At 39.5% G+C, this 14,324-nt stretch overlaps 1 protein-coding gene across 6 annotated transcripts in view; it reads left to right on the forward strand.

Annotated features, from left to right (window-relative positions):
• Window positions 1-14,324, forward strand: part of Tlk2 (tousled like kinase 2) — a 91,849-nt gene that overhangs the window by 63,228 nt on the left and 14,297 nt on the right. For all 6 annotated transcript variants that reach the window (XM_055592261.1, XM_055592264.1, XM_055592263.1 and 3 more), the window contains 4 exons: window positions 774-871; window positions 2,788-2,869; window positions 6,209-6,300; window positions 12,564-12,653. In XM_055592261.1, coding sequence (XP_055448236.1) covers window positions 774-871; window positions 2,788-2,869; window positions 6,209-6,300; window positions 12,564-12,653 — 362 coding nt within the window. The remainder of the gene's footprint in view (window positions 1-773; window positions 872-2,787; window positions 2,870-6,208; window positions 6,301-12,563; window positions 12,654-14,324) is intronic.

Below are 14,324 nucleotides of genomic sequence, written 5' to 3' on the forward strand. Positions count from 1 at the left end.
TTTCATTTGTGTGGTATGGGGTGGGTTGGTTGGTTGTTAGTTTTGGTTTTTGGAGACGGAGTTTCTCTGTAGCCTTAGCTATCCTGGACTCACTCTGTAGACTAGACTGGCCTCAAACCCACAGAAATCTGACTGCCTTTACATCCCAGAGTGCTGAGAGTACAGGTGTGAGCCACCACGCCCAGCTATGAGGTGGTGGTGGTTTTTTAGAGGACCTGAGTTTAGTTCCTACCATATGTGGCCACTCATAACTGCCTGTAAGCTCTGCTCCAAGGAGCTCCTGACATCCTCGTTTGTCCTGTACTATCACCTGTGCACATACAGCATGCACGTGGACAGAGACAGACACACATACACATTAGTAAAAATCAAAAAATTATAAAATTTCAGCATTCCAGACATTACTGGTGTATGCTGTTCATGATGATGATAGCCAACATTAGTTTTCACATATCCAGCATTCATAGTTCTCAGATGTTAAATTAGTGAAATTTAAGGTACCAAGTATAATCTATACCAAAAGAAGAGAACCAGACTACAGACCAGAATTTTGTAAGGTTTTTGCAAGCCTTATGTGTATCCATAAAATATTCCTGGAATGTTATCAAAGGTTACATCTGAGGAATGGATAATGGAATAGCAGATTGATTGACTAATCTTTTCAATGCAAAATATGTAGTCTGCTAGTTTTTTACAAGTGAAATAGATGTCATTATTTTTACATGAAAAGTTAAAATTCACTGGATGCTGAACTGTTCTTTTTTCCTTTTCAGGAGGAAGCAGAAATCCAGGCAGAGCTGGAAAGGCTAGAAAGGGTTAGAAATCTACATATCAGGGAATTAAAAAGGATACATAATGAAGATAATTCACAGTAAGCAACTTGGAGTATAATGGGCTATAGATTGCTAAATATTTTATGACATGTATGGTTTAGAACAACGTTTTTACTTATAAATTTGCCAAATGAGTCTAAAGTATATTTAGTTCCTTTTTAGGTTATATAATTTTATGAACTTTATTAAAATTATGAAAAATTCGATCTTCTTTGAACTTTATAAAATTGATGAAAATTTTTGATCTTCTTTGTATTAGAAAGTAAGTTTATATGTGTCCGTACAGCATTTTGCACTCGTAAAGTTTACTAAAGCAGTGCTGCTTGGCAGCTGTACAGCTGGGTAGATGGCCTATGCTGTATATAGGGACATATGTATGGGGCCTTGGGAAATGGAAACAATTGGCCACAGTGTAATGCTGTAGAAAGGATATTAGGTGAGGTCACATCCATTTTCTGAGTAGGTAAGACTAAGAAAACTCTTAAATTACCAAGTTAGTTATAGATTTACACTCACCTTTGTTTATATTCCATTTATATGACTAAAATTATGGGAAAGTAGCTTACAGGTGGGAAATGGTTTTTATTACTGATTAGTTCTTTCCCCATGTATTTGTGAGGCTGTAACTTTTTTTCATGTAGCTACAGCTTGGGTATCTTTGTTTGACCAGTGTGAGCCATGGACTATTACTCTGCCAAGTGCAAGGTGCCAGCACTGAGTATTTGCTGAGAACTTTGTGTATTAGGAAGGATATGTCCTTTGAGCTCACACTTAATCCTCAGGACAACCCCATAATTTTGTAACACATCAATCAGGAAACAAGTTGAGAGAAATAAAGTTAATTTGAACAGGAGCTCAAATGAAGAGTCAAATTTAGATCTACTTAATTTAAATCTTCATGTAATAATATTTCCTCTCTCCCATAGGCACACTTAAATTCAAAATAAAGGAATTTCAGGATTAATAGGGAAACTCTTTAAGTTTTATTTGTTTGTTTGTTTTAAGTACGGGGTTGAAATGTAAGGCATCATGTATATGAAACATGCTTGCAAGCTATATCACTAGCTGTCTTTATGCTTTAGGTTTTGAAAATAGGATCTTACTATTTAGCCCTGGCTGGCTTGGGCTTTTTCATTCTTTTGGTCTGCCTCCAGAGTCTGGGATTATGTTGCACGCAGTACAGGAAGAATCTCTTTTGGGAATGCTTTGAATCCCAGACTTAGATTTAACCTAGTGAGAGAAAAACGAATTGGATTTGTTAGCACAAACCAATATGTATTCCAAGCATTTGGGAGGCTAAAGCCAGAGTATAATAAAACCCTGTCTCAAAGACAGTAAAGGCGGCTATGATGGTGTACGCCGGTTAACCCAGCACTTAGCAGGCTGAGGCAGGAAGATTGGGAATTTCAGGCCAGAGTAAGCCCTGTCTCAAAAAAACTCATTAGAGGTGTGGTGCACACAGCCTTAATCCCAGCGTTCAGGAGCAGAGGCAAGTGGATCTCTGTGAGTTTGAAGCCATCTTGGCCTACATACTAAGTTCTAGGCCAGCCAGAGCTACATAGTAATACCCTGGAGAGAGGGAGGGAGGGAGGAAAAGGAAGAGGGAGAGAGATATTCATGTAGAAGATATTCACATGAAGTGCTTTATTTTGAAGGTAATATAGTTTTAAAATAATGAAAAAAAGGAGGGAGATCAAAAATGGCCACAAGTTTAGATGTGGCTGCTGAGACTAGAATCAGTATCTGGCTTTACTAGCTATTACTGCTTATTATTATTATGTTGTTTCTTTGAGCTGTCTAACTTGGTGCTCATAGTTTACTATATTGGTGTCAGTTGTCAAACTCTCAGCAGTGGCTGCAATGAAGCATTTGTTCTTGGAGATATTATAGACATGTTGGAAGATGGAAGACTATAGTCTTTGACTTCAGGATGTTACATATTCCATTTTCACAGATTTAAGGATCATCCAACGCTAAATGACAGATATTTGTTGTTACATCTTTTGGGTAGAGGAGGTTTCAGTGAAGTTTACAAGGTAAGTAGAAACAACTGGGTACAAAGAGAGGCTTATGCCAATTTGTAGAAATGTTCAATATTGAGAACTATGAGTTGATATCTGTAGGTTTAAATGCAAAAGCTTTATGAACTAAGATAATGAAGAAAATTGCTCCCAATAAATTTAATGTGACCACAAAGATATATTTCCTGTGGGGTTTTTTTGGTGGGCTTAAGGCAAGATCTCTCTTTAAAGCCCAGGCTGGCTCATAACTCCTGTAGTTCTTCACACTCACAGCACTTCTCCTCAGCCTCCTGAGACTTGTAAGGCTAGGTGTGAGCTGCTATGCCTGCCCTTTACTGTTTTTCAACTAGAAGACTTAGGTAAAATGGTAAGAGGAAGCAGTATTAATTATAAATTATGTTGAATTTTATTCTGGTTCTGTTCTTCCCAGTTCATTCATAGTCACAGAATCACAGAATGAGTAGTATGTATTAACTTTAGTATTAGAATTTTTAGACAAAATATGTTAAATTATGTCTTTAGAATTTTTTGGAAATTTTGTGTGTGTAGATGTTTGTGGTGTTCGAAAGGCTACGTGAGTAGCTTCTCTTCTACCATACGAATCTCCAAGATTGAATTCAGGTTGTCTGGATTGGTGGTAAACACCTTCACCTCCTGAGCCATCTTGTCAACTCCAAGTTGTTTTTATATGGAAGCCAGCTTTCTCTTCTGGAGAAGTCTTATCCAAAGTGCTGAGCAGCCCTGCATTTTTAAAAGGCTGTCTTCAGTAGTGCTTTCTCTGGACCACTGGACCACTTGATTTCCACAAGAAGGGGAGTCGGCCAGGTTTAAATGTGTCAACAACTCCACCTTGTTTTCACTAACGTTTTTTGTTTTTGTTTTTGTTTTTTTTTACATATTTCTCACAACTGGTTATACAATGCAAAATTGATTTATTTTGCAATCTTAACTGTGTAGTTGTGGAATCCTGTTTTCTAAAATATAGAGATGTGGCCTCTGCTGTTACGATTTTTATTTATTAAAAAATAAATAATTAAGTCTTCTGAGTAAAACATATGCCTTTGTTTCAAGTAGAAGTAATAAAAACTAGTATGTTTTTCCTTCTTTGTGCAATTCTGGGGTTTAAGCTTATGGCCTTCCTTGGATGTCACAGGGCTATCCTCAGACTGTTTTCCCTATAAAATGTTAACTTTTTTTACTTAAAAAATATTTTTTAATTTTATGTGTATGAGTGCTTTACAAGCATGTACATAATGTGTGTGCAGTACCTGCGGAGGCCAGAAGAGGATGTCAGGCCCCTTAGGACTCGAGTTACAGATGGTTGTGAGCTACCCTGTGGGTGGTGGAAATCAAACCTGGGTTCTCTGCAAGAGCAGTCTTGAATATTAATTTTTATTATATGTTTATTGGTTTTTCGAGTCCAGATTAGCCTTGAACTTGCAGTCTCCTTACCTTGGCCTCCTGAGTGTTGAGATTACAGGTTTGTACACTAGAACCAGCTTAAATGTTAGGTTTTTATTGTGATGGTATATTTGTACACAATTTACCTTTTTAACTTTTTTGGGTTTTTTTGTCTTGTTTTTAAGATGTAGCCTGTAGCCCAGGTTGGCTGTAAATTCATAGTGCAATTAAAGCTGGCCCCAGCTCTTGGCAGTTTCCTGCCTCTGCCTTCCAATCTACTGCCACATGTCACTACTTCAGTCCTAAACCACTATGTACCCTGATTGTACCTTTAGAGCAGTGCTGATTTGATTCTAGTATATTATTCATACTTACTTGTACTTTTAAAGTCTGTGCCGGCAAGTCTGACTGACAGACTCATGGTTACTTTTTGTTTGCTAGTAACATAGTTGAGCTATGATGACATAGTTTTATCCTAGCTTCTTAAAAAGAGTTGTGATCAAGCATTCGTCGTTAGCTTGTTGAAAGTTTTGTGTATCTGACTTACTCAAATCACCTGTGTAGTAATCATTTTGGAAGGAAATTTTTCTCCTTTATTTATTTATTTTTTAATTTTAAGCAAACCTTAAAAAGCAGTCATTGGGGGCTGGAGAGAAGGCTTGGAACTTAAGAGAGCATCTTCTGTTGGCTGCTCTTCTAGAGGTCCTAAGTTCAATTCCCAGCAACCACATAGTGGCTCATAACCATCTATTATGAGATCTGGTGCCCTCTTCGGGCATGCAAGCAGAATCAGAATACTATATACATAATAAACAAACAAACAAATATTTTAAAAAAAAAAAAAAAAACACTCGTTGCCTTGACCTATGCCTGTTACTAGGCCTGAGGCTTTTCTGTCCTTGTCAAGGGGCCACACTAACCTCTCTTTTTAAACACTCTTCTCTTACAAGTTCTATTCACATTTTTCCACCCCTTTTGTTGCCTTTGGTAAGGGTTAGTACTCTCATAGGCTGGGTGCAATATAATCTAGTTTTTAATACCTTGAGGCAGTCTTCTAGAGTAAAGCCATGATGGTATATGCTTTAGAATGTAAGAAAAATTGTTTCTATCCTGTGAAGCAGGTTTTCTTCTATAAACTATACCTGTTTTGCTTTAACATGACTAAGTCCCTTGTTTCATAAATAGGCCCCCGGACATTGCTTTTCTGGAGAAACAATGGTGGAACAATGATCACCTGTTCTATGAGGGCATGCTGTGCACCCGTGTCTGTGCTCGTTTGTGGGAACTGGTAGAGCAGCACTGCTTGTCCAATGCTGGCCCACTGGCATTGGCTCTTCAGGAAAGCCCATCCCTGTATGCTACTGCTGGGTTTAAGACTTTGCTTTTATTCAGTACATAGATGTGGCACCAGATACGAGTCTGAGCTTTTTTTATTTTGTTTTGTTTCTATTTCTGTTTTTATTTTTGTAAACACAACACACTGAATTATGGAATACTTTGTAGATGGTTGTACCAGTGACTATATCCAGTGGGGTTGTTTTCTGTAGGAAGTAGTCAGTATGTGTCCCAGGACTTCAAAAGGAGGGAGACAGAGTTGATGTAGTGAGTTCCCCAGGCCAGCTGAGGGATGAGAGAGAAGCTCAGGGAGAAAGGTCCTAGATGTGGAGGGATGATGTCCAGAGTGAGCATTGTTGGGAAGAAGCACGAGAGCTTTAGCTGGCTTTCTGCCTGTGGTATTTGCTTGAGTTTGTTTTCTAAATCCCGTGGTGCCAGTGTGTCTAGAAACTTCTAAATTATCTAATCACAAGTTTCAAGAAGATGGTTGCAACATTGGAGCAAGTATATGATGTGTTGCTATTTGCTGCTGCTTTCATTTAATAATGTACTTTGGACTTTGTGTTGATCGGTTAATTCTTATATTTATGTAGAATATAATTTATTCTTTTTTTATAGGCATTTGATCTAACAGAGCAAAGATACGTAGCTGTGAAAATTCATCAGTTAAACAAAAACTGGAGAGATGAAAAAAAAGAGAATTACCACAAGTAAGTGATGCTAAAGTGCCTGATTTTTCCACACACATTAAAGACAACTATGGTTTGTGCATTTTGAAAGAGCTTGGGATGAGTTATTGTTGGTTTTTTTTAATCTTCCTAATTGTCTCAGCAAAGAGAGTATATTCCATGTCTTACTGAAAACTGTTAATTACAGAACCTGAGACCATTAAAAGCCTAATTTAAAATACAGCTATCCTTCGGCTATCCCTCGGTAGGAAGCTTGTGCTTCTAAATCCCGTTTTCTTGTTTCTAAACAAGACAGCTACAGTGAACAAGTACTATCCCAGAAACTATTGTTTGTCCTTTGAAACTCAGTGAGAATGCTTTTAGTAGTCTGGGCAGGAGACAGTGGGGCTGGAAGGATGGAGTCCTAGTGTGACTCAGTGGGGCGTGCTTGACTTGAGCCTCTCAGTACTGTGTTCTTTCTTCCCCTGGCCTGTCATATTTGCCTGTCTCAGAATTCTGTGATTGTAGAACACTACTTCCTGTGGTAGCCTCTCTTGAGAATGCCAGTAAAGTGGCAGCCCTTCTCTGTCCTTTGGATTGGGGGCTAAGGGGGTGTGGTTTCCCTAGAATGAATTGTTACTACGTATGCAGCTGTGGATTTTCTTTGTTCCACTAATGTCAGGTTTTGCTGTTTTCCCCTTTGAGCTTCCAAACACTGGAGTTCATGGCTCATTTGCTTTGGGAGCTCCAGACTTAATTTGCTATTAGGTTCCCCACTGAGCAGTTTTGTCTGCTTGTGGTAGATATAAATATTGAATGAGGCAAGTCCTGTTCCTAAAAGGAGGAGACAAACCCCTTTTGACAGTAACTTGCTTCTGGTTAGAGAGATGTCCTTGGCCTTGTTTTTTTTCTTTTTGTTGTTGCTTGTTTGTTTTGTTTTGTTTCCTTTTTATTTCTCTTAAGATTTTGGAGGAGAAAAAGTAGTAGGGAATTGAAGAAGCATTTTAGTTAACTTCTAAGTCTTAAGAGGAAAATCAAATATTTCCTCAACTAACAGTTCTTCGTATCTGGAATGGGTAAGTGTTGTTTTAGACCTGTTATACACCAGGGACCTGCAAAGTCTTTCTGATCCACACTGATTGGTCACAGAACTCAGCACTACATGAGAGAAACAGGTTTAGGCAAAGGTAGGACAAGGGATGATAAATGCCTTGTGCACAGCTCCCTGTGTGCCCAAGCTCATGTGGCAAGCAGCTGCAGTCCAGATGTTCCTGAGGAGTCACATAGATTATTAAAAGTGCGTTCCAGTCACTTGACATTGGGAATAAATGGCATGCAGCAGTGAATGCCAGGAACACTTCAGAGAAGGAAACCACATGTTCTGATCAGTTAGAAATGAAAATTGTTCTTGTTGTATTGAGACTTGTAAGAATGGTAAAGGCTGTTGAACCAGGGCATGCATCTCTTTACAGATACCCTACAGATATCCTTGGAGTGTGTTCTGTGGCTTAACTGCATTTGCTACTATAAGATAGTTGTTTCTAGGGACCAAGTATGGTTAGCCTTGAAAACATAATTTTTGTGCTGGGACTTGTACATTTTTTCCAAGTCATAGACTCAGATCTAGCTTTAGCCTTACCTTAAGAGAACTGTAATATTGCATACCAGAGTGACTGCAGATGGTCAGTCAGATCATCTGGCCTTTTGAAGTGGTTAAAGCTGGATACTGGTCCCTCCTTGACATACTTGGCAAGCAGTTTGAGCCTCAGTAGTTATTATGGATTGAAGTGTTCTGTTTAAATTTTAGTTTTACTTCTTTGAGACAGAGTCTCATGGCATAGACTAAGCTGGCCTTCAAATGAAAGCAATTCTCTTGCCTCTGTCTCCTCTAAGTGGTAGGACTGCAGACATGTGCTACCATGCCCAGCCAAGTGGTTGTCTTTCTCTCCTCTCTACTGGAATCAGATCAAGTGAGGGGCTGTAGAGATAGCTCAGTAGTTAAGAGCACTGTCTCTTCCAGAGATTCTGAGTTCAGTCCAGGCACCACATTGGGTGGCTTTTAGTCAACTATAACTCAAGTTCCAAGGCATTTGACACTTTCTTCTGTCCTTCATGGATTCGAGCGCACGCATGCGTGCGCACACACACACATACACACACAGCACCATCCTGCCCCTCCCATAGACTTACACTCATAAATATAAATAAAAATAAATCCAAGAGAAAGGGATACACTGACACATACTCCCTCCCTTGTCTACATTGCTCTTCTAACTAGAACTGTGTGTGGTTGGTACATTCTCACTGTTTTCTCCTCCGGGGGAATAGTGACACCTGAGATTATCTGTAGAGCCCTCTGTCAGGGGCCATTTCTCAGTCAACATATTGAGGAAGGAGTGTCCGATGACCTCCAGTCTTGCTTGAGAGGAAATCGTCAACACTCCCACCTTTGACTTTAAGTGATAAGAAATCCTGCTTTAAACTTTATGCTCTAACTAATGGTCAGTTGGGTCTCATCAGTTAAGAGCACTTGTTGCTCTTGCTGAGGACCTGGGTTCAGTTCTCAACACCCACATGGTGCTTATAACCATTGGTAACTCCTGCTCAATATGTAAATCTACCTTTTAAAAAATGGTAAATTGGTTAAGTGCCATTACCTCTCTGAACTTGACTTAGGTTGAGTCCATAATAGAGTTTAAAGAGTACCTTGATGATTTAGCCTTAGACCAACGTTGTAAGGGACTATGTTTCCGTGTTAGTAACAGTGCCCTGCCTAGTAAGCTCTTTTAAATATTTTTTTTCCGGGGGCTGGAGAGGTGGCTCAGTGGTTAAGAGCACCAGCTGCTCTTCCAGAGGACCCAGGTTCAATTCCCAGCACCCACATGGAAGCTCACACCTGTCTGTAACAGTTGGAGGGGATCCCACACCAATACAAATAAAATAAAATAAATAAATAAAAATTTAAATCATTTCTTTCCATTTGGGAAATATTTCCCACTTTTCATTTGAAGTAAAATAGTTTATTTAGCTAAGAAAAATCTTAAATCAAATATTCTTGTTTTATTGAATTTTGAATTATATTCCTGTTTTCCTTTTTTGAAGTGAGAGAGGAGCATTGAGACAGGATGTTACATAGTCCAGACTGGTGTTTGACTAGATATGTAACTGATGATGACCTTCAATCTCCTGCCTTCACCTCCCATGTAGGATTATAAGTGTGCACCATCACACCCAATTCTTTTCCTTCTTTTATAAGCAAAATGTAAACTTGGTATATTACTCTTGCAGTATGAAAATGACAGACTACTAGAGTTCTTTAATTTGTGTAAGGAGTGGGTTGAGATGGAGCTGGGGTGTATGGTGTGTGTGTGTGTGTGTGTGTGTGTGTGTGTGTGTGCGCGCACAAGTATTTGTATATATTCATGGTGGAAGCTAGCAGTCTTCTCAGTCACTACATGAGGGTTTTTTGTTTTGTTAATTTTTTAAAATGATTATGCAGGTTTACATGCATGCACATATTTAGTGGCACACATATGAAATATCAGAAAGCAGTCTTTGGGAGTCATTTCCCTCCAGCCATATACACTCCAGTGACAGCAGCCTGTGAGCATGGCAGGGGCTGTGTTGGTGCTGTTGTAGGTGCTGCTGTAGTTGGTTAGGACTTCAGTGTAATTTGTTTGATACAGGATCTCATTCTGGAGCCCAGCTGACCGTGAACTCATGCCATTCCTCCTACCTCAGCCTTCTAAGTGCTGTTATTATGGGATGTGCTACCACACTTGGCTTAGATAATAAAGACTTTGAATGACACTTTTCTTAACTCTCTCTGCCACTCATTTCCTTTGATTTCTATACATTTATGAAGAAATTATGAAATATGCAAAGTGGAAGAGTTACTTAAAAGGACATGTAATTTATAGTCTTAAAGTATGCTTAACCAGAAATGACTTGAACAGCGATCTCTTTAAGGCTCTAGATTTGTAAATTTTTTCTTTTTTTAATCAGCATTTTATTTTGCCAAAGATGTGGACCTATCATTTCTGTATAGGAAGACATAGTGATGATGAAATGAAGCATTAGAAGCAACAGTGGAACCAAAGTAGCATCTTGACACTAACCCCAAAGTTTCCATTAGTGAGAACCTTTATAATTATTTGGAGGCTTCTGTTCCTCCCTTTTTTCCCAGTTTATTTTATTTGTTTGGTTGGTTTTGGTTTTTGTTTTGTTTTTTTTTTTTTTGAGACAGGGTTTCTCAGTGTAATAGCCCTGGCTGTCCTTTGTAGACCAGGCTGGTCCCTAACTCACCATGATCCACCTGACTCTGTCTTCCTGAACACTGGGATTAAAGGTGTGCACTACCATTCCTGGCTTTATATGTATTTTTTTGAAACATATATTGAACTTGGTATGTATTTATTGAAACATACCAAGTTCAGAAACCATCACTTTTGTTGTTGTTTGTCTGAGACAGGGTTTCTCTGTGTAACAGAGCCCTGGCTATTCTGGAATCCCTTTATCGGCCAGGCTGGCCTCAAACTTACAGAGATCCACCTGCCTCTGCTTCCTGAGTGCTGGGATTAAAGGTGTGTACCACCACTGCCCAGCTGGAAACCATCACTTTTTTTCCCATTTATTTTATAGGACATTTCTGACTTCTGCCTTAAACAAAACATTTCAAGGTGCTAAATTACTTTAAGCAGTTTCTAGTTACTGTCCGTGCATGCTTGTGCACTTCATATGGCGTGTGCAGGTGTTTTTGTATGTATAGATGTATGTGCGTGTGTGTGAGCCTACATGTGAAGACTAGAGGACAACCTCATATGTTCTAGGAGCCATTACCATGGTTTTTTGAGATAAGGTCTCTCATCTGATCTCAAACTCACTAGTTAGGCTAGGCTAACCAGAGAGCCCGAGGAATCCACCTGTCTCTGCTTCCCCAGCACTAGGATCATAACCATGTGCCACCACATGCACCTGTTCCGAGCTCAGGCCCCTGTTACTCGCACGGCAAGTAGTGTGTTGACTAAGCCAGCTCCCCAGGCCCCTGTTCTTTCCAAAATTGTTATGTGGCTGATACATATCTTCCATATTATATATAATACAGTTTGCTCATAGGTTTATTATTTTAAACTAAAAAGGTACAAGTCAAAGAACAACTCGTGGGAGTCGGTTCTCTCTGTCCACTGTGTGGGTCTCAGGATAGGAATTCAGGTTATCAGGTTTGGCAGCAAGAACCTTACCTGCAGAGCATCTTGTGGCCTCAAAAACATTTTTGGTTTTTGTTTTGTTTCATTTTTAAGTGAAGCCATTTGTGGTGGTGCATGCTTATAATTGCAACACTTAGTAGACAGAGGCAGGAGGATTGCCACAGGTTGAGGTCATTCTGGTCTATATAATGAGTTTCAGGCCAGTGAGGGCCATAGTGAAACCTTGTCTCAGAAAACCAAAATTAGTATTATGGTCATTATGAATATGTGCAGAGGATTTGTTCAAGGGCTTCCACAGATAACAGAAATTTCAGATAGCATATGTAAAATGATATCATATGCTTCAACATAAATACTGTATAAAATACTGGAAAGTCTTTATATGTCTAGTACAATACATTAGTAAAACTTAAAACCAAAAATAAAATGACTGCACCCCAGAATACAGGTAAGAAGTACCTTGGTGGTTGTGGTGGTAGTGGTGTGTGTGTGTGTGTGTGTGTGTGTGTGTGTGTGTGTGTGACTGCGTGAGCATGTTGAGGTCTTAAGCTGATGTCAATAATCATCCTCCATTACTCTTTCACTTTATTTTATGAGATAGGGTCTCAGTCAAACCCAGAGCTTGTGATCTGGCTATTGTAGCTATCTTGCTCTGGGGGTTCTAGCTCTATGTTCATCTTCTGAAGCTGGTATGCAGACGGCCTGCCTCGCCCACTCAGCATTTACAAAGGTGCTGGGGTCCATATCCTGACCCTGGTGCTTACATAGCAACAAGCACTTAGCCAGTAAGCCGTCTCCCCATTCCCTGGAAGAGAGGCAAAGACTGTAATTGTTAGTACGGGGAATTAATGCTACAGATGGGTCTTGAAAGAAATTGGCATCCATTCATTTAAGAAGTACTTGAGCACCTACTATTTTGTCAGTGGCTAGATGTAAACATTAGAGAAAATAGAATGAAGAAAGTAATTAGATGAGATGACCAGATGGATCGAAATGGAACAAATGAATGAATGTGTGAAAATGGGAAATGGTAGAGGAGTTAGTTGAGCTCTAAAAAGCAAGCCAAGTATGCTCTTACATTTTCATTCTGTTGTGCAGGCATGCGTGTAGGGAGTACCGGATTCACAAAGAACTGGACCATCCCAGAATAGTGAAGCTGTATGATTACTTTTCACTGGACACTGACTCGTAAGTTCTACGCCATTTTTACTTTACCTTATTTTCTTGACTTATTGAATACTCATGGAATGGAGCTTAAATCTGAGCCCAGGAAGTACTCTCTAAGTGAACTAAATTTATGAACAGGCAAATAATCATACACAGTGCAAATTTGGGTCAACCAGCCACCCTTGACTAAAGGACCAGGGCACTTGTGTACTAGTAAGTGGAGAGAGATAAGGTGATTGCGAATAGCTATGGCGTAGATAGTTCTGTTAGGTCCAATTTTGAGGGGCTAACTTAAAAAATAGACAAAAATAAATACAAAAATGTTGTCATTTATATATTGTATGATTCACCTATGTAAAGTACACAATTGAGTGGGTTTTCATGTATGTCATAGATAAACACGGCCATTGTTCAAGATTATTTTAGGACACATATTCTCAGAAGAAACCCGAACCCTTTTACTGTCCCTTCTCCGTTTTATTCTCCCTCTGTTCAGGCAGGTGTCACCACTGTCTGACACCTTTAGACACCCTGTTGCTTTACAGGTGGAGTCCTGGGGTATGTGGTCCTTGTAACTGGCTTCTTTCAGTTAGCACGGTGCTTATTCAGGTTCATGCTTGTTGTCCTATGTATCTGTAATTCATCCCCTCTCACAGCCACATTCCATTCTGTTGAAGGGATTTAGCACACTTTGCTTAGTCTTGCAACTAGTTATCTAACCAGCTCTCAGAACTCCTGAAAATGTAGCCGTCAGTCCTTAGGGATTGGTTCAGCGGCGCTGACATGCCACCAGCAGCCCTAGTGAGTGTGAACTGTTGAAGAGAACCTCTGCCCCACTATAGAGACTGATGAGCCCAGGGAACCTTAAGTATAGCAGTGTCTTCTTACCCTAAAACAGGAGGGTTAATGTGTCACAAATAAAGCCCAGTGCTGCAGGTTGGAATGCAGGTTCATAGCTAGTAGGATTTTAGAATTGGGATGGATCTTCGGGTTCAGCCTTCTTGATGTGTAGACCGAGTCTTGAATATCAGAAAAACGAAATTACTTGTATGCGATCTTTAGCACTCTTGACAACCCTGTATGTAGCAATAGATATAGGTCAGTAAGCTGCAGAGCATTTGGGTTTACTCAAGGTTTAGGCATATTTCAGCACGTGGAGACTCTTTGTTGCAGTTAGGCCTGAGTTAGGAGAACGTGAGCTACCTTAGGTCTAGCCTGCAGATGCTCCCTCAGCCTCCTAAGGTGACGTCCAGGGGTTTTGGTCTATCCGCCCAGCAGCTCTCTTTGACAACCAGCCTCTATGGAGACATAGATCCCCAAAAAATTCTTTGTTCCCTATGGAAATACAACTTGTCTCTTCTCCTATGTGCTCAAAACTTTTTCCTTTTCATTAAGGAGCTCTTGCATCAAGTTTACTTATGTGTGTTGTGAGTAGGGCTCGGAAAAGTGATGCATGTAGACACCAAGAGTAAGAGCCCTGGTCAAGTCTGCACGTGCTGATGTTACTGTTTGCTTTCAGTAGATTTCTGGAATATAGATAGACTCCCCTCTGAAATATAAATACTAAAACTATTTTGAAAATAAATGATAATGACTTGAATTATCTTCTCTTTTGAATTCTATACACATTTCAATGTGATAAGTTAGTTCATACTATTCTTGTTTTCCTGTTGTATATATAATGGTTTTTAG

The sequence above is a fragment of the Psammomys obesus genome, unplaced genomic scaffold, assembly GCF_907164565.1.
Source record: "Psammomys obesus unplaced genomic scaffold, mPsaObe1.curated_primary_1811, whole genome shotgun sequence".
NCBI classification, from domain to species: Eukaryota; Metazoa; Chordata; class Mammalia; order Rodentia; family Muridae; genus Psammomys; species Psammomys obesus.